The sequence below is a fragment of the Eremothecium gossypii genome, chromosome VII (assembly GCF_000091025.4).
Source record: "Eremothecium gossypii ATCC 10895 chromosome VII, complete sequence".
Classification (NCBI taxonomy): domain Eukaryota; kingdom Fungi; phylum Ascomycota; class Saccharomycetes; order Saccharomycetales; family Saccharomycetaceae; genus Eremothecium; species Eremothecium gossypii.
In genome coordinates this window covers 199,777-223,625 of record NC_005788.4, presented here as the reverse complement: position 1 = coordinate 223,625, position 23,849 = coordinate 199,777, and the positions used below count along the sequence as shown (strand labels likewise).

General features: G+C 56.5%; 12 protein-coding genes across 12 annotated transcripts; 4 read left to right on the top strand and 8 right to left on the bottom strand.

The window, feature by feature from the left end:
• Positions 1–151: 151 nt before the first annotated feature.
• Positions 152–1,693, bottom strand: PHO8 (alkaline phosphatase PHO8; the record flags this gene model as incomplete). Its single annotated transcript, NM_211469.1, has 1 exon — positions 152–1,693. The coding sequence occupies one exon, from the start codon at positions 1,691–1,693 to the stop codon at positions 152–154; it is 1,542 nt and encodes a 513-aa protein (NP_986407.1).
• Positions 1,694–2,559: 866 nt separating this feature from the next.
• Positions 2,560–3,156, bottom strand: ARL3 (Arf family GTPase ARL3; the record flags this gene model as incomplete). The annotated part of the gene is made up of 1 exon (NM_211468.1): positions 2,560–3,156. The coding sequence occupies one exon, from the start codon at positions 3,154–3,156 to the stop codon at positions 2,560–2,562; it is 597 nt and encodes a 198-aa protein (NP_986406.1).
• Positions 3,157–5,157: 2,001 nt separating this feature from the next.
• AGOS_AGL262C (AGL262Cp) lies at positions 5,158–6,135 on the top strand (the record flags this gene model as incomplete). Its single annotated transcript, NM_211467.1, has 1 exon — positions 5,158–6,135. The coding sequence occupies one exon, from the start codon at positions 5,158–5,160 to the stop codon at positions 6,133–6,135; it is 978 nt and encodes a 325-aa protein (NP_986405.1).
• A 133-nt stretch (positions 6,136–6,268) lies between these two features.
• CWC21 (U2-type spliceosomal complex subunit CWC21) lies at positions 6,269–6,646 on the bottom strand (the record flags this gene model as incomplete). The annotated part of the gene is made up of 1 exon (NM_211466.1): positions 6,269–6,646. The coding sequence occupies one exon, from the start codon at positions 6,644–6,646 to the stop codon at positions 6,269–6,271; it is 378 nt and encodes a 125-aa protein (NP_986404.1).
• A 1,319-nt stretch (positions 6,647–7,965) lies between these two features.
• AGOS_AGL264W (RNA-guided endonuclease InsQ/TnpB family protein) lies at positions 7,966–9,339 on the bottom strand (the record flags this gene model as incomplete). The annotated part of the gene is made up of 1 exon (NM_211465.1): positions 7,966–9,339. The coding sequence occupies one exon, from the start codon at positions 9,337–9,339 to the stop codon at positions 7,966–7,968; it is 1,374 nt and encodes a 457-aa protein (NP_986403.1).
• A 1,110-nt stretch (positions 9,340–10,449) lies between these two features.
• OAZ1 (Oaz1p) lies at positions 10,450–11,218 on the bottom strand (the record flags this gene model as incomplete). Its single annotated transcript, NM_211464.3, is given in 1 exon segment — positions 10,450–11,218. Coding segments are annotated over 1 exon segment (768 nt in total).
• A 394-nt stretch (positions 11,219–11,612) lies between these two features.
• Positions 11,613–12,536, top strand: AGOS_AGL266C (aquaporin family protein; the record flags this gene model as incomplete). Its single annotated transcript, NM_211463.2, has 1 exon — positions 11,613–12,536. The coding sequence occupies one exon, from the start codon at positions 11,613–11,615 to the stop codon at positions 12,534–12,536; it is 924 nt and encodes a 307-aa protein (NP_986401.2).
• Positions 12,537–12,935: 399 nt separating this feature from the next.
• On the top strand, positions 12,936–14,219 carry AGOS_AGL267C (glycosyltransferase family 15 protein; the record flags this gene model as incomplete). Its single annotated transcript, NM_211462.1, has 1 exon — positions 12,936–14,219. One exon carries the CDS (start codon positions 12,936–12,938, stop codon positions 14,217–14,219), a length of 1,284 nt encoding a protein of 427 aa, NP_986400.1.
• Positions 14,220–14,356: 137 nt separating this feature from the next.
• On the top strand, positions 14,357–15,496 carry CNS1 (HSP70/90 family co-chaperone CNS1; the record flags this gene model as incomplete). Its single annotated transcript, NM_211461.1, has 1 exon — positions 14,357–15,496. One exon carries the CDS (start codon positions 14,357–14,359, stop codon positions 15,494–15,496), a length of 1,140 nt encoding a protein of 379 aa, NP_986399.1.
• Positions 15,497–15,618: 122 nt separating this feature from the next.
• On the bottom strand, positions 15,619–18,273 carry SLI15 (Sli15p; the record flags this gene model as incomplete). Its single annotated transcript, NM_211460.1, has 1 exon — positions 15,619–18,273. The coding sequence occupies one exon, from the start codon at positions 18,271–18,273 to the stop codon at positions 15,619–15,621; it is 2,655 nt and encodes an 884-aa protein (NP_986398.1).
• Positions 18,274–18,443: 170 nt separating this feature from the next.
• ICS2 (Ics2p) lies at positions 18,444–19,538 on the bottom strand (the record flags this gene model as incomplete). The annotated part of the gene is made up of 1 exon (NM_211459.1): positions 18,444–19,538. One exon carries the CDS (start codon positions 19,536–19,538, stop codon positions 18,444–18,446), a length of 1,095 nt encoding a protein of 364 aa, NP_986397.1.
• Positions 19,539–20,088: 550 nt separating this feature from the next.
• Positions 20,089–23,631, bottom strand: ATH1 (alpha,alpha-trehalase ATH1; the record flags this gene model as incomplete). The annotated part of the gene is made up of 1 exon (NM_211458.1): positions 20,089–23,631. The coding sequence occupies one exon, from the start codon at positions 23,629–23,631 to the stop codon at positions 20,089–20,091; it is 3,543 nt and encodes a 1,180-aa protein (NP_986396.1).
• Positions 23,632–23,849: the final 218 nt, after the last annotated feature.

Genomic DNA, 23,849 nt, shown 5'->3' with positions numbered 1-23,849 from the left:
TAGGATATGCATCTCTAGTCAAATACCTATCTAGATTTAGTATCAAAAGCAAACATTGGCTGATTGGCCAGAACCTTTAGTCTACGAGGTGGCGAAGCCGCCTACTAGACTAATCCTCAGGAACGGCTTGAGCCAAAAGCACTTTAGTAATTCAAGGGGAATGTTTGGTATCCTTAATCAGATCGGTTACCTTTTCCAAGTCCAAGTCGAGGTACAATGCCAGGAAGGAACCTATGTCTACATTGGCATGGTTTCCGTATAAAGCATCTTGGACGGATTTCCACGAAGGGCCTGTGTTTGCGAAAGCATAGACGTTAACATCCACACCAGTGTGTCCGTGCGTGCTCCACCCAATTTCCGCCCGCAGAGAAACCATGCGCGTCAATTTGTCCAAAATCTGATCCGTGGTCCGCGACACTACGAGCTCCTGGAGGTCCTCCTCCGAATAGTAATCGATTCCGAGCCCTTTTTCCAGGACTTTTTCCCGGATGTAATCCTCTCTCTCATTAGCTGGCACATTGACCAGTTTGTGCGCTAAATATTCAGCGGAATGTGTGGCATTACGCAACACGTCTGGGTACCATACATAATCTGGGTATGCCGTTCCAACCTGCCGACCAACTGTTAGGCCGCCAGTTTCATGATCAGACGTAGATATTAAGACCGTCTCTACGTCCGATTTGGCGGCAAACTCCACCGCGCTCATGAAGGCCCTGTCAAAGGCTAGGACCTCCTTTGCCTGTGCTGCAGGATCGTTCTGGTGGGCGGCGTGGTCAATACGCGAACCCTCGACTAACAGGAAAAACCCCCTGTCGGAGTCCTTTGTGGCATCCGTCAAGGCATTGATTGCAGTCATCATCTCCTGTTCCAAAGATGGATGCACAGCGTCGTCCCTGTCCATATCAAATGGTATATCGTAGTCGGCCAGCAGAGCCAATAACGGCAAGCTGGCATTGTGGCCACCCTGCAGCCGCTTGAAGCCTTCCATATCTCCGACATACTGCCACCCGTCCTCGACCGCCTTGTCGATCAAGTTGCGTCCGTCTTTCCTGCTTCCGCCGTCGCCGTACTTCGTGTCTTGCGAACCGTAGAAGTGCGTGCGCCCGCCCCCGATCATCAAGTCAACCACACGGCCCAGAGGGTACGTGCCGAGCTGGTGCTCCGCAATCAGGTCCTCGTACCAGCGGTGATCCACGTGCGACGAGAAGGCAGCCGGCGTCGCGTCCGTGAGACGCGTCGTAACCACCAGCCCGGTCATGTACCCCTGCAGCTTGGCGGCCTCCAGAATTGTCCCGCACGGCCTTCCGTCCGGCCCCACGCCGACTGCACTATTGTACGTCCGCATCGCGCACGAGAACGCCGTCGCGCCTGCCGCCGAGTCCGTGATCAGCGACGACGAGGACCTTGTCTGCATGGAGCCCATCTGGAAGGTCGGCAGCCGCAGCTGCGTGTCCGTCTCCTGCGCCTGCGCGTAAGCGCGCGTCATCGCCAGCGACGCAGGCCCCATGCCATCTGTCACGAAGAAGATCACGTTTCTCTTTCCGCCCGCCACCGCCCGCCTGGGCACTATATCGAACCGCAGCACAACCGTCGCCAGCACAAGAAGCGCCACCAGCGACCCCCAGACCGCCCGCTGTTTCGAACTCCGTCCGCCCACTCTGGGCAGCAACCCTGTATGCTCGTCTGTCGCCATTGGCCTGTCGTAATGGCGTCGGGACCGCAACTCAGGCGGCCGCGCTTCAAATACTCATCGGCGACTACCCGGCCACCTGCAGCCAGGCTGCGCTTACCCGGACGCGGTGGCGGGTATCCAGCTGCCCGGCGTTTGCGATTGTGGCAGGCCGATCGCGCGCGAACAGCGCCTGGACACCACGGCCGATCCGGCCTGGCCGCCAGCACATGGGGGCGCCGCGACACGCCGACTACGACGCTGGGCGGGGCCAGATCCAGCAAGGCAAGGGCACCGAACAGGCGCATGCACGCAAGACGGCGTGGCCCAGTTGCACGTGACCACAGCCGCCCGGCCACCGCGGCGTAACCTGCGCCCTGCGTCCTGCAGCGGCGCTCCAGGCATTGTCTCGGCTGCGGTCATAACGGCCGCTGGGGAAGTGTAAACATTACGGCATACTGGGCGTGTTTTAGTACTCGATCGGTTCTGTTTGCCGGTGTCCCAAATTGCTGGTGCCCGGCCAAACGCGCCCAGCACCGGCGGATCGACCGTAGTGGGGGATTAGTCCTCGCACGTGCGGCGCGCGGAATGTGCAGGGATCCGTCGACCATCGTGACTTCGAATCGCTACGTCGGAGGAAACTGAGCTATGCGGGTCCAGACGACCGGCACGCAAGCACGTCGGAAACTCGGCGGAAATAGGCCTTAAGCTGGAATAGCATGCAAGGGACAGCGTTCAGATAGCAGCGCCCGACGCAGTAATAATACCGCTTGGAGAGAACACAGGCGAGGCCAGGCCGGTGGGGCCACAGCGGAGGCTGTGAGGCGGCATGCGAATAATGTACTGATGGGTATGTAAACACGCGCGCGGGCAGCTACGTAAGCGCGCGCCTACTTGTAGATTGGGGGCCGCGTCTGCTTGTTGCGCTTGAGGCGGACCAGCAGCCACTCGGCGGCGCTCTGGATGCCCTCGCCAGTCAGGGCGCTGATGGGTAGGACGCGGCTGTCGCGGGCCTCGAGGTGCAGGGCGAGCTTGTTGAAGACCTGCTTGATGTCGTGCAGCTCCATCTTGTCCTCGCGGTCCTGCTTGTTGGCCAGCATGAGGATGGGAACGCCCTCGACGCCGTCGTCGGTGACGATGGAGCGCAGCGAGTCGCAGCACTCCTGGAGGCGCTCGCGGTCCGTGCTGTCGATGATGAAGATGATGCCGTGCGTCTGGACATAATATTCCGACCACATGGCGCGCAGCGCCTCCTGGCCGCCGACGTCCCAGAACTTCAGGAGCGTCGTCTTGTCCAGCGGCACGGTCGCGACGTTCTGGCCGACAGTCGGCACGATCTTCTCTAGCGGCTTCGCGTACAAGTGGTACACTGCCTTGAGCTGCTCCAGGAAGGTGGTCTTACCGGCATTGTCCAGCCCGAGGATGAGCACCGAGTAATGTTCCTTTTTATTCCAGTTGCGGTACAACCCCTGTGCCAGATGGAACATCCGTGCTGTTCGGTGGCGACGCGTGTTGGCTGCTGGGACGTGGCACCTCTTGTAGTGTTGTGCTCCAGCTCGCCTCGCTCGCCAGGGCTCGGACCTAAAGCCACCGTTTGACCGGGACCGCGCGCGGCCGGGTAACCGCTGGCGATCTGCGACGTCGACGTCACCAACGGTTACTGAGCGCGCGCGGCCGTGCCGCCACAGCAGCCATGATTTTCAAATAGATTGGAATAAAGGGGGAAGCTCCGTATTCCACATTCCTCGCCATATCCTACCGTCTGCGTCCCCACTGCGTCCGGCACGCGGCGGATCCGGCGTCGCGCCACTGCCTGGGTGCGGCTGCGCGTGTGGCTTCCTGCTGGCCATATTACGTCTCGTGCGGCCGCGCGCCCGGGCGCTCCCCTAAAGGCGAGACACAAAATATGACAGATCTCTGCGTGCCCACACGCCGCCGCAGCCCCGAAGGAACACCCCACAGCCAGCAGAAAACAACCTTCCGGGCGTAGTCCCCGCCCTCGCCGCGGGACCATACCGGGCTGGTTCGGGAAACACGCGCCCCAGAGCAGGCGCAGGCCGTTGGCTGCGCCCGTCGTCGCCCGGAAAGCACCGCAAACCTAAACTAACATGCGCCGCGCCTGTACCGTGCAGCTGCAACGGTTTCAGCTGCGCGCCCGGCCCTAAAAATACCGCAGTGCCTCTCCTCCACCGTCCCTTGCGCACCCAATGTCGCGAAGCATGCTCCAGCCACAAAAAGCAACGCGTGTCTGCACCTTGTCCGTGCCGCTATTTGGACATAAAGATTTGCCACTGGCAAAGGGGGCGCGCCGTCGCGCAGGCGCAGACCGGCTGCACGCTTTCAGGCACCTGCGCAGACGCAAACATACCGCGGAAGCCGGCCAAGGCGAGGACGAATACCCTACGCCCACCGTCAGATCCGTGTACGTCAGCCCGCCAGTGCATGTGGCTGCACGTCCGCACCTCCGGACGGCCCGGGCGACATAAAGGAGACCGCCGCCTAATGCCGCCGCCGCCGCGGATGCGGAACCGTATCTCTGCGCTGCGTTTCTTTTCGTGGCGTCATCGGTCGATATTCCGTCTGCCTGTTTTTATGGCATCTTGTTTTTAGGAATTCGATTACCGTTTTGGTAATGAATCACCCACCGGATCACAGCTCAGACGCGCCTGCAAGAATGTGGTTACTCTATCGGTCGCAGCAATTTGCCCAGTGCTGGCTGCGGCGGTTCTGCCAGTTGTCCTTGTCCTTGTCCTCGCTGATTCAGGGTTATCTGGGCCGCCGCTGTTCTCCTGCGCGATTTGGGCCTAATAATAAAAAAGCCAGGCTGTAGGCTGCGTCTGGATCGTGAAGTTTTACGTCTGTTTCGTGGGTCGTTTTCTCCCGCCCGGCTGCATCTGAATTGCGATATGTGCACATCCCGGTTCCATCTGTGCGCCCAGGTTTTGTCTAGCGCAGGCCGGCCTGCAGGAACCTGACCTCACGCTTCCTATTCCCTACCGCCAAAACGCTCTGCAAGTGGCCATTCAACTGCAGCTATTGTCGCGAGGCGGAAACGCAGCGCGCCCGTCTGTCCCTAGATGTCTGAGTTCTCCGTCAGTGCCACATACAGACAAAAGGCGATCTAGCGAAATTAGTTCTGCGAATCGGATGGGGCAAGGCGTCCGCTGACAATACCTTACTAAAGGAAATGCCTAATAATGGCTACGTGGGCCGCACAGGCCCCTTTCCTCGCTGACTGAGTCGTTTTTGCCCGTCGTCGCCTGCCTCAGGCGAAGATACTTTGGCCTGTCTGCTGAGAAAAGTTAGACACAATTCTTACGTAGCACATCGTCAGCTTCCGTTTCATCTGCTGCGAGCAATCACTAGCTTTTCGGCGCGCTAACGGCGGTGACGGGGCAGCAGCACCGGCCTGGGGCGTACCCTTAGAGTTACATGTTTACCTGTCTATTTTGGTGGCTTTGTAAATACCATTTCTTTCTCCCATAAAGATGTCATCATTTAGCTCATCCGACAAATATATAAGGAAGGGAATTTTTCCCGTGCAGCAGCAGGCCGGTGCCAGCTCTGCGCGTACATTGTGTCAGTCTTCGTGTAGCCATCACAGCGCTGCGAACGTTGCCGCTCCTTGCCTGACCACCTCTGCTGCCGTTGAATATATGTCTGTCGTCGCTGTTCCTGCTGCCACGCCTGCCGCTGTTCCCCGTATCCACGCAAAGAGCCATCAGCGCGCCGCCTCGACCCCTGACGGGATGTATGTGCAGTACAGGAGAATCTCGATATCCGAGTTGTTGAACAGCGAGGCGTCTGGAGGGCGCACCCGCAACAAGGAGGCTGCCGCGCACCCGACGGCGATCCTGACGACGGGGCTGTCGACGCCGGTGACGACACTGTCCTCGCCGTCGTCGCTGGCGCCCACCGGGACGCCGAATTTCTACGTTCCGCCGCGCACAGCCACGCCGAGCCCGAACTCGATCATGAAGCGCCCACAGGGCCGTCCTATCACGCAGAAGCTGATCGGCAAGTTCACCATCTACGACTGCAAGGAAGATCTCATCCTCGATCTGATACGCACGGAATGCCTGCAGCTGCTGCAGGGGCCCTCGGTACCTATTGTCAAGAGGCCGAACATGTCCTGTCTGCAGAAGGTCGTTGACCTGAAAGAACCGAGCATATACGACCAGCTGAAGGTGCAGTTCCAGACGGGCGACACACTCCAGTTCATCAAACTCATTCGCGACCACAAGGGCAAGCTCCTGCGCCTGGAGACCGTCCCGTGCAACGAGTCGCAGATAAACATCGACTTCATCAAGCGCAACGTCTGCTACCCCAGATACAAATCTAACATGAAGTTCTACTTGATACGGAGCGACTCGCTCCAGAAGAAATTTATCTACTACCACGACAGAATTACCTTCGAGAGAGAAAGGCATCTCATAGATTCGAATATCGAGGTCTGGGTGAGATAACTCGCTATGGCAGAATGCGATTGAAAAAAGTAACGGATAGAAAGGACAGAACAATGACTTTAGTAAAATACATACCACGCTTAGTATAATGGATTAGGTATAAACGGAAAAGTGCTTGTAATTGCAGATCCGCTCATGTAGCCCCCGCACTGCGCGCGTTGCGCGGCGTGTAGGCCTGTGCAACGCGCGCGCGCTCCGCGGCCTCTGACTGCAGCTGGCGCCGAAGCTGCTCGCACCGCCGCTCGATCTCCTCGGCGTCAATGTCCGCATCCTCGAGCTCGTCGCGCAACTCGCTCACTCGTACTTCGATTTCGCGCCGGTCTGCGTGCGCTGCCATGCTCCCGTCTAGTTTCCTTTCTCTGCTTGCTCTGGCCACCCGACCTTGGCTTTCCTCCTTTCTGCTGGAAAAATTCTTGACATTCCCTGCCTGATTATCGGCCAATGACCTCTGAATATGGCCGGACGTGGAAGATCCTTTTGCGGTCTTTAAGCCGATCCCATTGTATGACATATCGCTCTATGGACTTGTTGCCACCTGTAACTGTTGCAACTTTAACGTGATATAATATGTATTATCGAATCCAGCAACTCGCTACGCTGCCAAAAAAATGACCCTCCTTAACGTACGATCGTGAAATTCTCGACAGTGCTCCAACAGCTGCTCACCGTAGAACAGTCTCGCTCGGCATGGAACATTTTTGTATCTCCCCGCGCCCAACCCATTTGTAGCGCAAATGTCGCGTGCCACGGGCTCTGCAAACGGCTGGCTGGCACACTTAACGAATGGCCGGACTTGCCTACGCAACGTAATTAACCCCTTTTGCAGAGCGCACGCACGTTGAGTTGCTTACGTGCGTGCGTTGTGCCCGGTTCCGGAGCAACCCAATCTACGAGATGATCTGCCCCGCAGCAAATAAAAATTAGGGTCTGGTACATGTCGCCATACGTGGCAGGAACCACAAATGCTGGTTCGAGCACGGGCGGTGAGACGGTAATTAATAGTAGTACTGTTTGGGGTAGAGAAGCTGCAGCGCCTGGCAGCGCTGGAAAAGCGCAGAGCTAGCTCAAGGCGGCGGTTAGACGCCAGCCGTGACGCTGATCCCAGTGAGTGGCGGTGCATGGGAGTGGTAGCCACCGGGCCAGCACATTATGCCAAGGCGCGGGCTTCAAGCTGCGCTCTCGTGCCTGCCAGGAAGGTCGCGTGAGACAGAAGGCAGCGGTTTCTTGCACTACGTGATGTGGGCGCTTTGCCGGGCGGCAGGCCAAGAAATGATTTTTGCCGGGATTTGTTGATATCTTATGTGGTCTATGCAATACACACCTATCGATACATATATTTATATATCGATATATGTGCCTATCTCCCCAGTCCGAAAACCGGCGAGATTCTTAAGGGCAGCATGGCCCCCGACTGTCAGCGAAGCCGCCAACAGTCATTGCGGCAAAGAAAAAAAAATGGAGCCACTGCCTGTTCAAATGTAACAAAGCGCGCGTCCTATGACGATGGTGAAAAACAGGCAGGGTCTCGGGCATCGCCTCATGATGTTCACGACCTCTGCTAAGCAGCTGGCGGGGACCCGAGGACCAACTTCGAAAAGAAGCCAGGCTCGAGGTCTAAAGGAAGATATGAAAGTGCAAACAACAGAGCGATGGCGTCTGTATTTATACATTTGACGGACGAACCGTTCTCAGAAGAGATGGCTGCATAACTTAGTATGCCAGATCAGTGATTAATTAGATTGCCAGCATTTCCCGAAAAGGTAAAAACAAAATTAACTCATGAAACATCGATTCATTGCAGCATACACAGGAAGCACTACATATAGCATACTAATCTATCTCGCCAAGGTACTTCAAAAGGATATTTTTGGCCGCATTGTGGTCTCTATCGAAAGTCGCGTCACAATTATCGCACTTAAACACTTTGGACGCACCGATATTACTGCGGACACCACACAAGGAGCACGTCTTTGTCGTAAATTCCTCATCCACTTCGATTACTGTGGTATTTTCAAAGTGAGAAGCTTTGTTCTTCAGGCGCTGCACGAAGAGACAGTGCTTCATATTTGCGAGATTCGCCTTAACTCTGCGGTTTGTTTTTTTGAAGTTATGGAAATTGAGTACCGGAATCAGAATGTAATTGTATTTGCTCGCTAATAAATGGGATGCCTTTCTGTGAACATCGTTAGCCAGGTTTTTCTTCCGCTGATAAAGCCTGCTGATTACAGTCCTGCGGTTACGTATTTTCCTTTTTCGGTCTTCCTTGGATAGCACAATTCCCTTGCTACGAAGCTTGTGGATCTCTGACTGAAGGGATCGCAATCTGCGGTCCAGGTGCTGAAGCTTCAGATACCCATCCTCACCGATCTCTAGCACCCTTTGGCTGCTGTCGTAGGTAGTTAGGAATGTTCTGACGCCAGGATCCACGGCAACTGCATTGATAGCCTCTTTCTTCGGCATGAGGCCGCTTGTCTCATATGGGATGACTAAAAACCATTTTCCATGCTCGCGTATTAGTCTTGAATCGTGTGGGAGTTGTTCTGGCAGTGGCTCGGTACTCCTAAATGCACCTTTCCGGAATACGTCGTGGTATATGCCACGGCTGAGGCCCCATACTTTTTTCTCCACTGTCATGCTCTGCTTATCCTTTATTTTCTTAAAGTGGATCTTGAAGGGTCTCAGCGTGTTTTTAGATTTGGCCAGGTTGGTCCGATAGTCCTTGTCGAAATCACGTAGGCCATTGTCCTTGATTAGAAACGGTACGTTCTTCAAATAGGTGAGCTTCGGGTCGCGCTCGTAATCAAAGTTCTTCTTTAAGGGCATAACTTCGCGTAGGTGCTTGAGCTTCATCTTGACTTTTGTCCCGTTTTCCTTGGCCTCCTTTCCCAAACGAATTCTCTCGGCCACAGCAAGGTTGTACATATGTCTTGTAGCCGTAAGCCATAAGTGTAGTATCTCTTTCTGTTTGCTAGTGGGATATATCCTTACGGTCTTTGGAGTCCAATGATCCTTAAGCGCGTCACCCGGAACCTCCGGCTTCTGAGGAATAAGCACCTGGTCATTCGCGGCCTGTCCGTGATCAATCAGCTTAAATGGCGCCCAGCTCGGGATGTTGAGACTCTCCTTCTTCAATTCATCACCCTGCTGGAGAACAAGCTTCTTCTTCAGTGTAGCTTGTCTTTTCTTGGCGGCAAAAATTGGCATATTCTTCTATGATAACCAGACACTATGAGTCAGAGAAAAGAATAGAGACAACAAGCATCCTGCCAATATCCTCGAGTATTCCCGCCTGCTCTTATACCTTTCTTTAATGAGCCAAGATCGCTATTCATTGAGGTATCTTTTAACATAATGCGATGCGCATCGTAGCTGGGGTACAAGGTGATGTAAGCGCCGAACGGTCACTTACTATCACTGAGGTGGCAGTAATTTTACTTCCCGAAAAGGATACGCAGAAAATGCCAGAGGGTAGTTCGTGTAGAAAATCACATCAATCCTGTTAAAAATTACATTACGCAGACAACGCCCTATCGACGCGACGCGAACGCGCTTTCTCCCTGCAGCAGATAGTTATTTGGCGTTTCGTGGAGCCGATCATTATCCTATCCAAGCTGAATTGTAAATGGACGTGCCCCCTCGCGTCCATTTACTCTCTAAAGTGAAGGCGAGCGGCCTGGGCTATGAAGCGCAAGGTGAAGCGCATCGGAAAGCTTGGCCAGTGCTAGGCTCCGGCCCGACTCTGTGCTACACACCCCAATGGTCCATGTGATTGGACGCTGGCCTCGTACTGTCTGTTTCTTGCAGCGCGGCTTTGTACGTAGGCTGGGTTTGAAGAGGTGCGGCTGGGTTGCGTCAATGCAGTTCGCGTTCTCGACGATCAAGCCAAAAAAAAATACAATGGCTGCCGATCATTGCATACCCAGCGTCCACCAATTAGTAACCCATATACAGAAAGGTAATAAGCCACCAGGGAAAGGGCAGCCGCCGCGTTCGCGCAGATGCCTGCTGTCGTCTGGCCGGCTTCGTACCAGGCTGCATTCCCCATTGTTGCGTGACGAGCCCGCTTGCCGTGGTACCCGCGACAGGATTTACGGCGTAATACGAGCACCACTGTGCAGGATACGCCCACGCGTTCCACATAAGGCAATTAATTATACTATATCTAGTCTTGACTAGCCGCCCTCGGCGACTTACGAACAAGAGTACTACATAAGTGCGCGGCCGGGCCGCATTCATCCCGACGCGCACGCGGGGCGCGCATGCGCGCCCGCATGCATACACAAACTCACCCGCGCGCGGCCGCGCGCCGTGCCGCTAGCAGTCGAAGCGGATCACAACATAGCGCTCGTCGCTCCACACCATCGCCTCGTCGTCCGACCACCGATCGCCCACGTTCTGCACCAGCTCGCCGCCGATCCAGTTCAAGTTCTTGAGGAGGTCCTTCACGTTCACCAGATCCTCGCGGCTCACGTACACCTGCAACGCCTGGCACCCCCGCAACATCCGCGCGCCGTCCACAAGCTCCATCATCATCACCAACCACCGCTTCAAGTCCACCCGCCCCGCCGCGCGCTCGTCCATCAACACCAACAACCGCCGGCTGCTCTGCACCCACTTGTACAAGTGCACTCCCTGCTCGTCCCCGACCGCGCCGTACATGTCCCCGATCTGCTGGAAGTCCGGGTACTTGTCCTCCGCGCATGCGCGCCCCCGCGCCGTGCACGTGATCCGCCTCCCCACCCGCCGCACCACGTGCGCCTGGAACCGCCGGTAGAACCGCTCCTCCTCCACCTCGCTCGGCACCACCGCGAACCGGGCCTCCACCACCGCAATCAAGTCCCAGTAGAGCTCCAACAGCTCCGCCATCCGGACCGACTGCGCCCCCGCCCTGTCACGCCAACCATTCCGCGTACCCGGTCCTCGAGGAGCACCGGTACCGCAACATCCACGGCCGGAGCTTCTCCAGGCACGTGCCCTTCGCTAGCTGCACCGTGGAAAACGAAACACTCACCGCCCCCTGCGTAGAACATTCGCCCACCACCTTTGCTATGTGCTGCTCCTTCTTCCGTAACTGCTCCATCATGCTAATCTCGCAATGCTATTGGTGTGCTGTGTTGTGCACCAGTCTGGTCTTGGGCCCATGTAATCCGTTGCGGCCATGCTCGAGGGCGGGTTACCAGCCGGCACGTGTGGCACAAAAAGGCGGTTTACGTAATGTTGCTCGCGCGATACGCACAGCGGCAAGTCCGCAACTGCCAGAGGTGCCTGGGGCGCTGGGGCGACTGCGATACTCCGGCTGGGCAAGAGCAAAGGGAGCCCTACGAGGATACGCGCGGACTGAAAGGGGATTGCGCACGACGCAATGGAACTGTAGAGCACGCAGTAGCAAACTCGCCGCAAGGCGCAAGGATGCGCAGCAAACGCATATATATATGGGTGCGGGGGGCTCTCGGCAGCAGGCGGGCAGGACAAGCAAGATGTCAGAGTTACCTCAGGACGTAGAGCCGCAGGTGCTACACACACAGTACGTTGCGCCGCGCGAGGCGCAGACGCAGTACGTTGCGCAGGAGGCGCATCCACACGTGCAGGACTCGTATTACACGAACAGCGTGACTACCAAGACGCACTCGACGCGCACGCACGACACACACGATGAGTTGGACGGCTCGGAGGACTTCGGGCGCAACCTGCTCACCGCGGCGCTGGGCGAGTTTTTCGGGACCATCTTCTTTTTGTGGCCCGCGTTCGTGATCGCGCAGATCGCGAACCACGACGAGACGACGGCGGGCCCCGGCTCGCACCCCGGGCAGCTGATCATGATTTCGCTGGGCTTCGGGCTGTCGGTGATGGTGGCGGTGTTCATCTTCTACCGGGTGTGCGGCGGGAACCTCAACCCCGCGGTGACGCTGACGCTGATCCTGGCGGGCGCGGTGCCGCTCGTGCGTGGCTTGGTGATGATGGTCGCGCAGGTGCTGGGCGGCATGGTCGCGGCAGGGCTGGTCAAGGCCATGACGCCGGGCCCGGTGCTGTTCTCGAACGCGCTGGGCGGCGGCTGCTCGCGCTCGCGCGGCGTGTTCCTCGAGGCCTTCGGCACGGCCATCCTGTGTACCACCGTGCTCTTCCTCGCCGTGGAAAAGCACCGCGCCACCTACATGGCGCCGTTCGGTATCGGGATGGCGCTGCTGGTCGCACACCTGGTGTGTGTGTTCTACACGGGCGCGGGCCTGAACCCCGCGCGCTCGTTCGGACCGGCCATCGCCCACCTCAGCTTCCCCAACTACCACTGGATCTACTGGATCGGCCCCTTCCTGGGCTCACTCATCGCCTGGGGTGTTTGGAAGCTGTTCAAGGTGCTCCACTACGAGACCTGCAACCCCGGCCAGGACAGCGACCGCGAGTAAACGCGCCTGCCTGCCTGTCTTTAATAACTAATCTCCGGGCTTCCCCGTGACTTTTATACTCTACTAAACTTTTATGTATATGCCCAATAAACTGGTCTATGCAAGGAACAGAAGAATGCGCCGTTACATACATGTACGGTAGTTTCCGCAACGTCCGCTCGACTATGACGTAAATTTATAGGCGCAGCGCGGGGCACATGCTATTTTCGTATCAACCCACACACCAACGAAACGTCGGCCAGGCCACCTGGGCATTGTGGAATTTATACCAGAGATTTAGTGGTATTCAAGAGCTGAAGAGAGGATAAGTCGAGACCGCTGCATACCAGTTTGTCTTGGCCAGCCGGAAATTAGCGACATTGAGCCAAAGCCCAAGCGAAGGCGCGACTTTACACAAAGATGGCCGTTCTACTGTCGAAGAAGGTGATTCGAGTGGCACTGCTATCCTCTGTGGTGCTCCTGTTCTTGGGGCTCCTCTCGGGGCACCAGGATGTGCAGGAATACATGCCCGATAGCGTGAGGGACATGCACTCGAGCGTTAAGGGCTCGTTGACGGGGGTCTGGGGCGGCAGGACCGAGGCCGTTGTTGAGGAGACGAAGAGCGATGCGGGCGTGGCGCATGCAGACAGTGGCGCGGAGCGCTCGAAGGCGCCAGCGAAGGCCAAGGAGCCTGCAGAGGAGTGGATGCGGAAGCCGGCGCCGGTGCAGGCGGACGGTAAGGTGCGCGCGTCGTTTGTCTCGCTTGTGCGAAACTCGCAGCTGGAGGGCATCATTCCGGCGATCAAGCTGGTCGAGCAGCGCTTCAACCACAAGTACCACTACCCCTGGCTCTTCCTCAACGACGAGCCCTTCAACGAGGAGTTCAAGACCGAGATTAGGAAGGTTGTGAGCTCTGAGGCACGCTTCGAGACCATCCCCAAGGAGCACTGGAGCTTCCCCGAGTGGATCGACCAGGATAAGGCGGCCGAGACCCGCGAGAAGATGAAGGGCATCATCTATGGTGACTCCGTGTCCTACAGGCACATGTGCCGCTTCGAGTCCGGCTTCTTCTGGCGCCATCCCGCGTTGGAGGACTACGACTGGTATTGGCGTGTCGAGCCCGACACCAAGCTCTTCTGTGACATCGACTACGACGTCTTCCGCTGGATGCAGGACAACGACAAGGTCTACGGCTTCACCATCTCCATCCACGAGTTCCAGGCCACCATCCCGACCCTCTGGGAGACCACCACCAACTTCATCAAGAAGCACCCCGAGTATGTCGCCAAGGACAACATGCAGGGCTTTATTTCGGACGACAACGGCAAGACCTACAACCTGTGCCACTTCTGGTCCAACTTCGAGATAGCCTCATTGAACTTCTGGCGCTCCAAGCCTTACCGTGAGTACTTTGACTACCTCGACCAGGCCGGTGGCTTTTTCTACGAAAGATGGGGTGATGCCCCTGTGCACAGTATCGCTGCGTCCTTGTTCTTGCCGAAAGATAAGATCCACTTTTTCAACGACATTGCATACTACCATGGGCCCTTCACCCACTGCCCGATTGAAAAGGACGTGTTCCAGAAAGGGAACTGCGACTGTAACCCGGATGATGACTTTACGTTCCAGGGCTACGCATGCGGACATAAGTATTATGAGGTCAACAGCATGAAGAAGCCTCCTGGATATGAGCGCTTCCAGTGATCGAACATTTCCGTTAATAATGACATTGTGTTTGATCATTTCAACGTAGAACGATGAGCTCAGTTCTAAAGCTTGTATCTAGTTGTCTGTAAGTTTAACATACAGATTCAGCCTTCAGTAAGTGCTGGGACCGCGTGATGTCGTCTTATAAGAAGCCACAGAGATACAAGGCGGGCCCGGGGGACCCGGTTCTGCCGCCGCAGCTAAGCGAGTTCCAGGGCAAGACGACCGACGAAGTGCTGGGCGAGCTCAACCGGATGCCCTTCTTTATGACGAAGTTGGAACCCGGGGACGCGGCGTCCGGGGAGAATGTGGAGCTGGAGGCGCTGAAGGCGCTGGCGTACGACGGGGAGCCGCACGAGGTGGCAGAGAATTTCAAGAACCAGGGCAACGACCTGTACAAGGTCAAGCGCTTCCGCGATGCGCGCGTGATGTACAACAAGGGCATCGAGGTAAAGTGCGATGACGCGGGGATCAGCGAGCTTCTGCTGCTGAACAGGGCGGCGTGCGAACTGGAGCTGAAGAACTACCGCAGGTGCATCAACGACTGCCGGGAAGCGCTCAAGCTGAACCCGAAGAACCCCAAGGCCTTCTTCCGCATCGGAAAGGCATTCCTGCAGCTTGACAAGCTGGAGGAAGCTGCTGAGGCAGTTGATTTTGGTCTGCGTGTGGACACCGAAAACGAGGCGCTGCTATCGCTTCTGTCTGCCATCAGCAAGAAACAAAAAGCCCGCCATGAACACGAGCAGAAGCTCGAGTCGCGCCGGAAGGAGATGGAGAGATTGGCGTCAATTCTGGAGGCTGCCATGGCTATCCGAAACATACACATGATAGCGTCGAAACAGCGGCCGGACCTGCTAGAGGCTGCGAAGATTAAGCTTGACAATCCTGAAGACATAGAGTCGCAGCTAATCTTCCCCGCAATGATCATGTATCCTACGACGGGAGAATTTGACTTCATTGCCAGTGTTTCGGAACTCAGCACGCCGTCGGAACTCCTGGAGTTGGTTCTCCAGCGGCCGCGTGAATGGTTCGAGCAGCCAGGGCACGAAGCATTCTCCACAACGTCTTTAGTGGCATATATGGAGACTGAATCAGGCGGCCTCATCAAAGTGGGCAAGAAAGCCAAATTTCACGACGTTTTGAAAATGGAAACCCCCGTTGTGCCATTGTTTGACGACGCATTGAGGGTTTATTTTGTCCCCAAGGTAGAGAGCGAAGCTTGGCTGAAGAAGTGGGATAAAGTGAAAGCCTTAGAGAATAGAAAGACATGCTGAGCAAAGCTGTTAGCATATCTTATTCAGTCAGGTTAGTAGTGTCCGCTAACAATGCCCTCTATTAGTTATTATATAGTCATTATATGCGCCGATAATTAGCTGACTGGTGCACCATAATCATCTCATCTCAACTCCATGTTATTTCCTACGCTCACCCGTGGGAGCGACTGTCTAGACTTTAATTTTGATAGCCGAGAACTATGGAAGATCTCGTCTATGTGCAGGGGCGGAATCGGTCCAAATATTTGTTCCACATCCCATGACCCCTGACGCAACAACTGTTCTTCTAAAAATGGAGATTGAGCCCATGCTGCCAATACTTTGTGGGAGCCAGATTCGTTTTCTGAGTCAGAGCCTATATCTGGCAAGGTTGTGTCGCCCCCGTAGTTACCGTTTATTAAGTGAAGGCCAGGAACTGGCTCGGCATTCGCCCTATGGTCAGCGGTATGCAAGTCGTATAGAACAGATTGGTTAGGCAATTTGGATAAATACGGGTTCGCAGGAGTCTTTTGTCTAGCAGCGCTCGTATTGTCCGATATTTCTGAAAATATTCTGGGCCTATGCTTTTTACCATCTTCCAGCTGCGATTTCCGCTTCTGTTGTTCCTGCCGACGCCGAAGCAACTGCTGTTCCTGTTGATTTCTCATAACCTCAGACAGTCTCTTATCCAGCTTTTTCTTCAAGTCTTGTTTCTCAGAGCCAGCCTGAGGTAGCAACTGGAACTTGGTCAGTCTATCACGAGCTCCCTTGAAGTGAATGCTAGGGTCTTTATTCTGAGGCGACGATTCACTCGGCTTGACAAAGTGGATAGTAGGTCGGATTCCGGCCGGCGACTCCAAGGCTGTCTGCTGCAATTGATCATCTACTAAAGAGGTAACCGAAGTGCCCATCTTTACAGGGGTTTTCTTCACAGGTGCCAGCTTTGCAGAGAATAATCCAGGGGTCCGTGTCAACGGCGTCTTAGCGGTGGACTTTGTAGTTTTAGCAGAGGGCGTCATTTGAGTCTCAGATATGGATCCGTGGGCCACGGATGTACGATGCAGTTGTTGTCTGAATTCTGACTTTGGTGGAGTCTGTTGTGAAGCATTTTGCGAGGTGCCGAGGGCCTTTTGGTTCCGAGGTTTCATCACCCGATGCGGAGAAGGATTCAGGTTCATCTTCTTGGCCTTCAGCGAGACCTCTGCCTTTTTAATGGGTGTCATGCTTCTGCCCCTCTTGTCAAGGGACGGATTGTTACTTGATATGATAGCCGCCCGGTCTATACGCGGGATTAATGATCTTCTTTGTAAATGAATAGACGAAGCGTGTGAAGTTTTCCGTTTAGCAGCAAGAGAGCTCCTCCCAGCAGGCTGATCATTAGATAGCTCCGGAACCTGTGTATCAAAAATGCTCTTCAGCGTGGCCTGGATATGATCATCAGACCTGTCGGAGGGTTCCGTAGTGGAACCTCTTCGTAGGGGGGAGCCGCTGTTGTGAGCCTTGAGCCGCTCTGGAGACGGCGGCCTCGAGTGAAACGGAGCTCGTATCGGGGATCGCGAGATGTACTGGGGCGACCTTAATGCAATTTTCTTCTCGAAGGACTTTGTGGGGACGGAGGAAAGTCTTTCAAATATTGACGCAGAGCGGCCCTTTGAGATTTGGCTCTGGAAAGACGGTCTTTCCAAGGCCGCCGGCAGCTTTTCTCCCGTGCTTGCAGCGCTTGCCGCAGGTGCAAGCACGGCCGCCTTCGCAAGAACGGGACTCTGCTTCAGTAGGCTTGTCTTGGTCATCATCGGCTGCACCACCAGCGGATCTTTGTTCGGCAGCGGCACAAACATGTTGGACCGCCGGAGGGTGCGGTCACGGCTCGGCGGAATCACGGCTGCCGTCCGAAACGTGAACGTGTTCTCGGGGCTCTTCGACATCGAAACCTTCGTCTCGTTGATCGACTTCTCCGAGTCCACCTCCTGTACCGTCGTCTGCTCCCGCTCCTGCGTGCGCTCGGCCTCCGGCGCCGCCGCGTTCGTGCTCTCCTTGAGCGTCTTCGCCACCTTGTAGGGCGACCACGGCGACGACACGAGCTCGCCCTTCGCTAGCACCGGCCCGCTTGGCTTCGGGGTCGCCGCCAGCAGCTCCACCGTCCCCGCCTCCCACGCGTCCGCTTCCCCCGCCGCCGCCTCGCCCTCCCCGGCCTTCTCCCCCGGGCCGCCGCCCCCCCCTTCCGCGCTGGGCCCCAGCCCGCTTGTCTCGCCACGCTCAACCGCCGACTCGGGTCTCGTCTCTGCCGCCAGGGGCGCCGCCTCGCGCACAGTTGCCAACACCGCCTCCTCTGCCTCCTCCGCTGTGCCCCCACGCTGCAGCGGCTCCAGCCTACCCTCGTGGAACCCTGCTCGCCGCATTTCAGCGTTTAGCCAATCGTTCGTCTCGTGCAGCAGTCCATTGACTTCATCATGGCCCTCTATAATCGCGTCGTTGAACCTATTCAGAGATTCAATCACCGACCTTGAATCCCCAGGTCGGGAGTTCATCCGCTTCTTGACCGCTTTGATAGCCCAATCCATGCACTCGACTTCTGTGCCCGCTGACGTTGTTGTTTTCGATTCCATAGGGCTCAGTTTTATTACCATCCTTTTTTCGCACTTGTACTTGGGCATCGCCGAGCACACAAAGAAACGGCCGACCAGCCCGGCTGCGTTGGCCAACGTGCTCACGCGTGGCGGCGCAGCGGCTTCCTGGGCATGATGTAGGCCACGCCAGTGGCAGCCTCGAGGGCGGACCGACGTAGGCAGCCAGTGCATTGTTCGCAGGCCGGCGGAGGCCCTGCCGCCCGCCGGATAAGAGCTTTACTAAAGACAGTCGGTTATATAGTGGCTTATGTATGGTATGCCTTCAGTTTCTTGTATGGTACATGGGTTGTTGTTGGCTGTGAAATCAGCTGTTTTTACATTTGAAGGCCGAAAACAGGCTTTCAGTACTTGTCCAGGAACGACCGGAAGGAGGTGGTGCTCCTGGTCTTGTGGAGCTCGGGCACCCCGTAGCACTCGTCGCCTACCACTAGCGTTTCGTCCTCGCCAGACGAGCGCGACAAAGACTTGCGCAGACTGGAAGAGTGGGCAGGCGCTGCCAGAAGCGGGACCTTCGGGGACTCTTGCACGTGACTGTAGGCAAGGGGTTCTGGCGACTGCGCCGAGTCCGGCACGGCTGTGGGCGAGGAGGTGCGGGGCGGTGTGGTCGTATCGGACGCCGGCTCGAGGTCGATGACGGGGGTGCTGGCGTCGCCGGTCTCCGGGCAATGGGCGAAAACACGGCCTTTGGTCGGGGCGCCGGTTTTGGCGGCAAAGTCGCGCAGGCTGGCGAAGACGCCTGTCGAGTTGCGACGAATCTGCTCGGAGGTGTCGCGTGCAATAGCGTTTGCGAGGGCGCTGGAGCCACGTCGGGCACTCGGGTCGTCCTTGCCGACGACGGGTCGAACATCCACTATAGACAGCCTCTCTAGCTGTTGCAGAGGGATGTACTCGCGGGAGCGCCGGTGGTTAGTGCGCCTGAACGATGAGGATGACGAGACGGAGCCGGTGCTGGACTGTTCCTCGGTGTTGCCTGTGGAGAACAGACTATTTCTGTGCTGTGTGCTCAGCACCGACATCCGCGGCGACTCGTCGCTGCTCTTGCGGCTGTGGAGCCAGAAGGTGGTCTTCAGCCGCGAGTAAGAGTTGTCCTGCTCGCCTGCATCGCCAATTGTGTACGCCTTGAGATGGTTGAACAGCGCCTCGGACTGCGACTCCTCCATGTTGATGCTCTTCTCGATGAGCGAGTTTACCCTGCTATGCTTGCCCGAAAATGACTGGCGCCCGCCGCCGGGCGCTGTGCGAGGCATCTGTGCTGCGGCTGTGCCATCACCGGTGTTCGGGAAGCTGAAGTTGCGCAGCCGGGTGGCAGCCTCGCGCGTGTGCTTGTCCAGCGCCGGAGCTGCCGGATCCTGGGCTGCCTTCTCCTGGCCCGCTTGCGTTCTGAGGATGACAACAGGTACCTCTTGTATGGCAGATGCTCTTGGTGATGTAGACATCCTGCGATTTGCACTGACTGATGGAGATGAGAACTAGATAGGTCTCGCAGAGATTACTCTTATTATATACCTTATATATAGATCAGCCATCAGAACATAGGGGCAGATAGACAGAAATTTGGGCATCTGCTCCAGCCAATTGTGGCGCGGCCATAATACCTTCTCGACTTCGAAGAAGACTCTTTGACGGATGGCCGGTCATGCCCGATTAAATAACACATTGTTGACAACCAGCCGTGCATAAGGTCCGGTCCACGTTTTTTTGGCAGCTTCTCGTTTACGTAATATGGGGTAGCATTTTCACATCAAACTACTGCACGGTATTCTGTGGGGGAGCCTTATTTGCGGCGTGGGGTGATAAGGGATACAGCAATCCTTATCGTCCCTGAGGACAGGGTGCCGCTTGAAGATAAAACGGCGATGGGCGACGGACGTAAAGGAACGATTATGTGATGACCTAAAAGAAGTTCGATCAAAATCATATTATTATTATTGAGTATAAATCAGTGACTATAAAATACTATTATATAAGTCGTTTTTAGGAGCATCCTTAGTTTTTTGGGGCCACCATAAGCGCGATTTCTTTAATGGTACCACCTTTTTGGTCATCGTCATCGTCGTAGCTGCCCTCTACTGCCACGATAACAAATCTAGTTTTCCGCCAGTTCGTGTCGTCGGCAGACAAATTGACTGCAGTGTAAGTTGGATTGAGTTTTGGCACGGCAGCATAATCTATGCAGAAGTCAGTTTCGTTGCTTGGTAATATGACAATCTGGGATTTACGAACAACCTCTTCGTAGTAAGGTTCAGACGGAGTCACTTGGTAGTTTTCAAGGACCGTCACGAAGCTTTCAGAGATATTGGCTGCCTCGGGGATAATGCTCGATATGGTAGGAAGGTCGAATAAGTTCCAACGGAAAATTTCTCTAATACCCATGTCCACAGTCTCTCCATCAATGGCCGCGAGTCCCTTGGAATCGGTGACATTCGCCAGCCCGCCGAGCAGATGCTGCGAGGAAGAGACGGCGTGGCACTTTGAGCAGGAGACAAGGTCCGTATTCCGGCCGTCCATCATGGCCGTCAGTTTTGTCAATATCTCTGTGATGTGCTTTGAGTTGGGGAGAATAGAGATGGAGAAGTTCTTCGCGGGACGAGCGCCCCACAAAATTTTACCCGTTGTGATCTCGTACTCCTCTTCGGAACCCAAATCAATCAACAAGAGTGCCCTCTCAGACTTGTCGAACGGCTGCCAGTGGGTATAGTTGTTCCCGTCTAGAATAGAAATCGGGACATCGCCTGGTACACCCTGAGTTAAATTGGTAATCTGCCGCCCCTCGACAATGTTGCCTTGGATGTTTAACTCCGGTTCATACACAGGAAGTGTTAGTGTTTCACCAGGATTCACAGTGAAATAGTTCGAGTTTGATAGTTCGTGATACGGGATGACATCGCGCGCCTGGAGCGCTGAGCCTTTGTACACAGGCACGTCACGGTCGCGGAGAATGGAACGGTCAGGGACTTTGATGTGGATAGGCGTATTGCCCTGCTTATGGGCGATAGTCGCATTATGATCATCAATGGAAATGTCGAGCACCTGGCCCAAGTACTTGAAGTTGTTGATGCGTATTCCGCCAGGCAATAGCGGCATTCTAACAGGGCTGAACTTCAAGAGCCGCTCCATCTTCTTGGTCTCGGGATTAACCGTATAGGAGTAGCGTAAGCCTGTCAGGCCGAAAAGTAGGCTCTGTAGGTAACCCCCATTTGCGGTCAAGAAGGGGAAGGCCGGTTGCGTCAAGCCGTTTGTGAGAAAGTTGTCATCTGACTGCTCGCTGAACTGGAAGAAGGGGGCACGTAAATACGGCACAACTGCTTTGTACAAATAGCTCTGGGATGATGAACCGTGGTTCAATAGAGTTGCAGCAGCAGCGGCGAACACAGGATATGTCATGGCAGGGCCCGATGCTGACTGCCTCTCGGAATAGTAATACAAGTTTTGAATAGCATTATTCAGTATGCTCTCATCTGTGATATAACCAAGAGGATACACCATGAGCAAAACATCCGCCTGTTTGATGTCCACCGTGGCGTTCATCCCCGTGTATTCCAAGGTGATGTTGGTCTCGGACGTGGGGATATGGATCTTGTCGGATATCTCCTGCCATTTCGTGTCCACTGGCTCCTCCAAATGGGTACCAACATCTATGGCCCAGCGAAGTAAGATCTTGATCCCGGCGTTTGTGAAGGCACCATTGTCGATGAAGTTGGCAAACTCGTCCGGGTCCGTTAAGTTATGCGTCGTGTATGCGTCAAGGGTCTCGTTATAGCGCACGTACTCGGTGAAGAATAGCGCTGCGTCGCGGAGGAGCGGCCACGTCGTGTACCTGAGGTAGTCCTCCCCGATGCCATCCGCCCCGTTCATGTAGATGGAAAGGGAGCTCATCGCAATGTCTATGTTGATGTGGTACTCGTAGTCCACACAGGGCCCGGTGGACGTGCAGTTCGCATAGCGGCCGGACGTCCACGGATACAAGGCCCCAGAGTAGTTGTAGTGGCGCGCGTTCGCCACGGCCTGCGCGTGCGTCGCGTTGCGGTAGTTCGAGATCTCGCGCGCGATGTCTGGGAAGAACGGGAGGAGGCCGGGCAGCATCCACACGTCCGAGTCCCAGAACACCATCCCGCCGTACGAGTCACTCGAGAGTCCCGTCACCGGCACCGGCAACCCGCGCGTCGCAGACACGTTGTGTGCGCGCGTGTTCGCCAACATGTGGAACATCGAGCTCTTTGCCGCGAGCTCCAACAAGAAGTCCGACGGAATCTCGATCGACGCGTTGCCGTAGAGCGCGCTCCACGCCGCCCGGTGCGACACAAGCGCCCCGTCGAACGCCCCGTAGTGCGCAAGCGCCGCCGCACGCGCCGCCTCGAGGTTCGACCCGCCCGCCGTGTTGTACTCACTCGACACCACCCCCACGTACTTGCGCACCACCACCCGCGGCTGCGCCGCCGTGAGGCGCACCCGCACCCACTGCGCCACCGTCGCGCCCGCCGCCGCCCGCTCGGGCTGCACGCTGCCCTCCCCGCCGCGCACCTCGAACACAGAGTACAACGCCGCCTCCGAGTACGGCACGTTCTCCGGCTCCACGCGCATGTAGATCCCGTCCTCGTCGTGCCCCGCCTCCCGGAGCACCGTCCGGTGCGACGTTGTGAAGTTCAACACGTCCCGCACCTCCACCTCGCGCGGCTCCGTGTCCCCGCAGAGCGCCACCTCCAATTGCACGAGCCCGAGCGGGTACTCGCTGCGGTGCGCCGCTACTGTCGCCCGCACCGAGAGCCCCCGCCACACGTACTCCGTCGTCACCACCCCGTCCGCGAGCGACATGTTCTGCACGTAGCCGCCCATGTCCTCCAGCGCCACCGTCTCGGCCCCGAGCTCTGCGCCGTCTGCGCGCACTCGTAAGTCCGTCCACTCCGGTATCGACGCGATCACCGTCGAGTACCCCTCTTCGTCCAACTCGGGGAAATTCGTGGAGTTGAGCCGTGCCTGTAGGGAATAAAAGTCCGACACAAAAGACCCCGCGTAGCGCGGGTTGCGCAACGGCCAGCCATTGTTTAGCGCGCCAGGCACTGATGCATCCGTCCATATGTTCTCCTCATCGGCTGCATAGCCGAACCCCACATTCGGCACGCGTGACCCGATGTAGCCGTTGGCCACGTAGGGCTGCCGCGAGTACATGTTGCGCGACAGCTCGGTGGTCCCCAACACATCGCGGCCCTCGTCGTAGAAGCTCAGCTCGCTGCCATGCACGAGCTGGTAGAGCTGCTTGGACGCGCTGCGGTGCTGCGCGACCCAAAATTGCTCGTCTGCAGCCGCCAAAGGCGCGGTGGGTCGCGCCGGCTGCGCGGTGCCGAGCACTGTGACCACTGCCACTAGCGCCAGCGCCGTTATACTTGACAATACCATTCTGACACTTACCAGCCGTGGACTCGCGTGGGCCTGCAGCGGACCCTGCGCCACGGGCATATATAAACCACCGTGGGGCCCGTGCATCCCCAGCGCGGAGTCCCGTTGTGGAGGGAGCGACGCCGTGTCTGCCATACCCCTGTTGGGAGCGACGCCGTGCCGCTTACTGTGCAGATATATACTTGCGGCCGAAGTCCGCCCGGATACCCGGGCCGTTGGGGGTGACGTAGGGGGGCCAATCACGGGGGGGGCAAACGGTGGCCGGGTAACGATTACCGTGAAGCGTGATCGGGGTGGCCGGCCAATCAGCGTGCGCCGTTTGCGCACGGTGTGCGCGATCTGGTGCGCTGCGG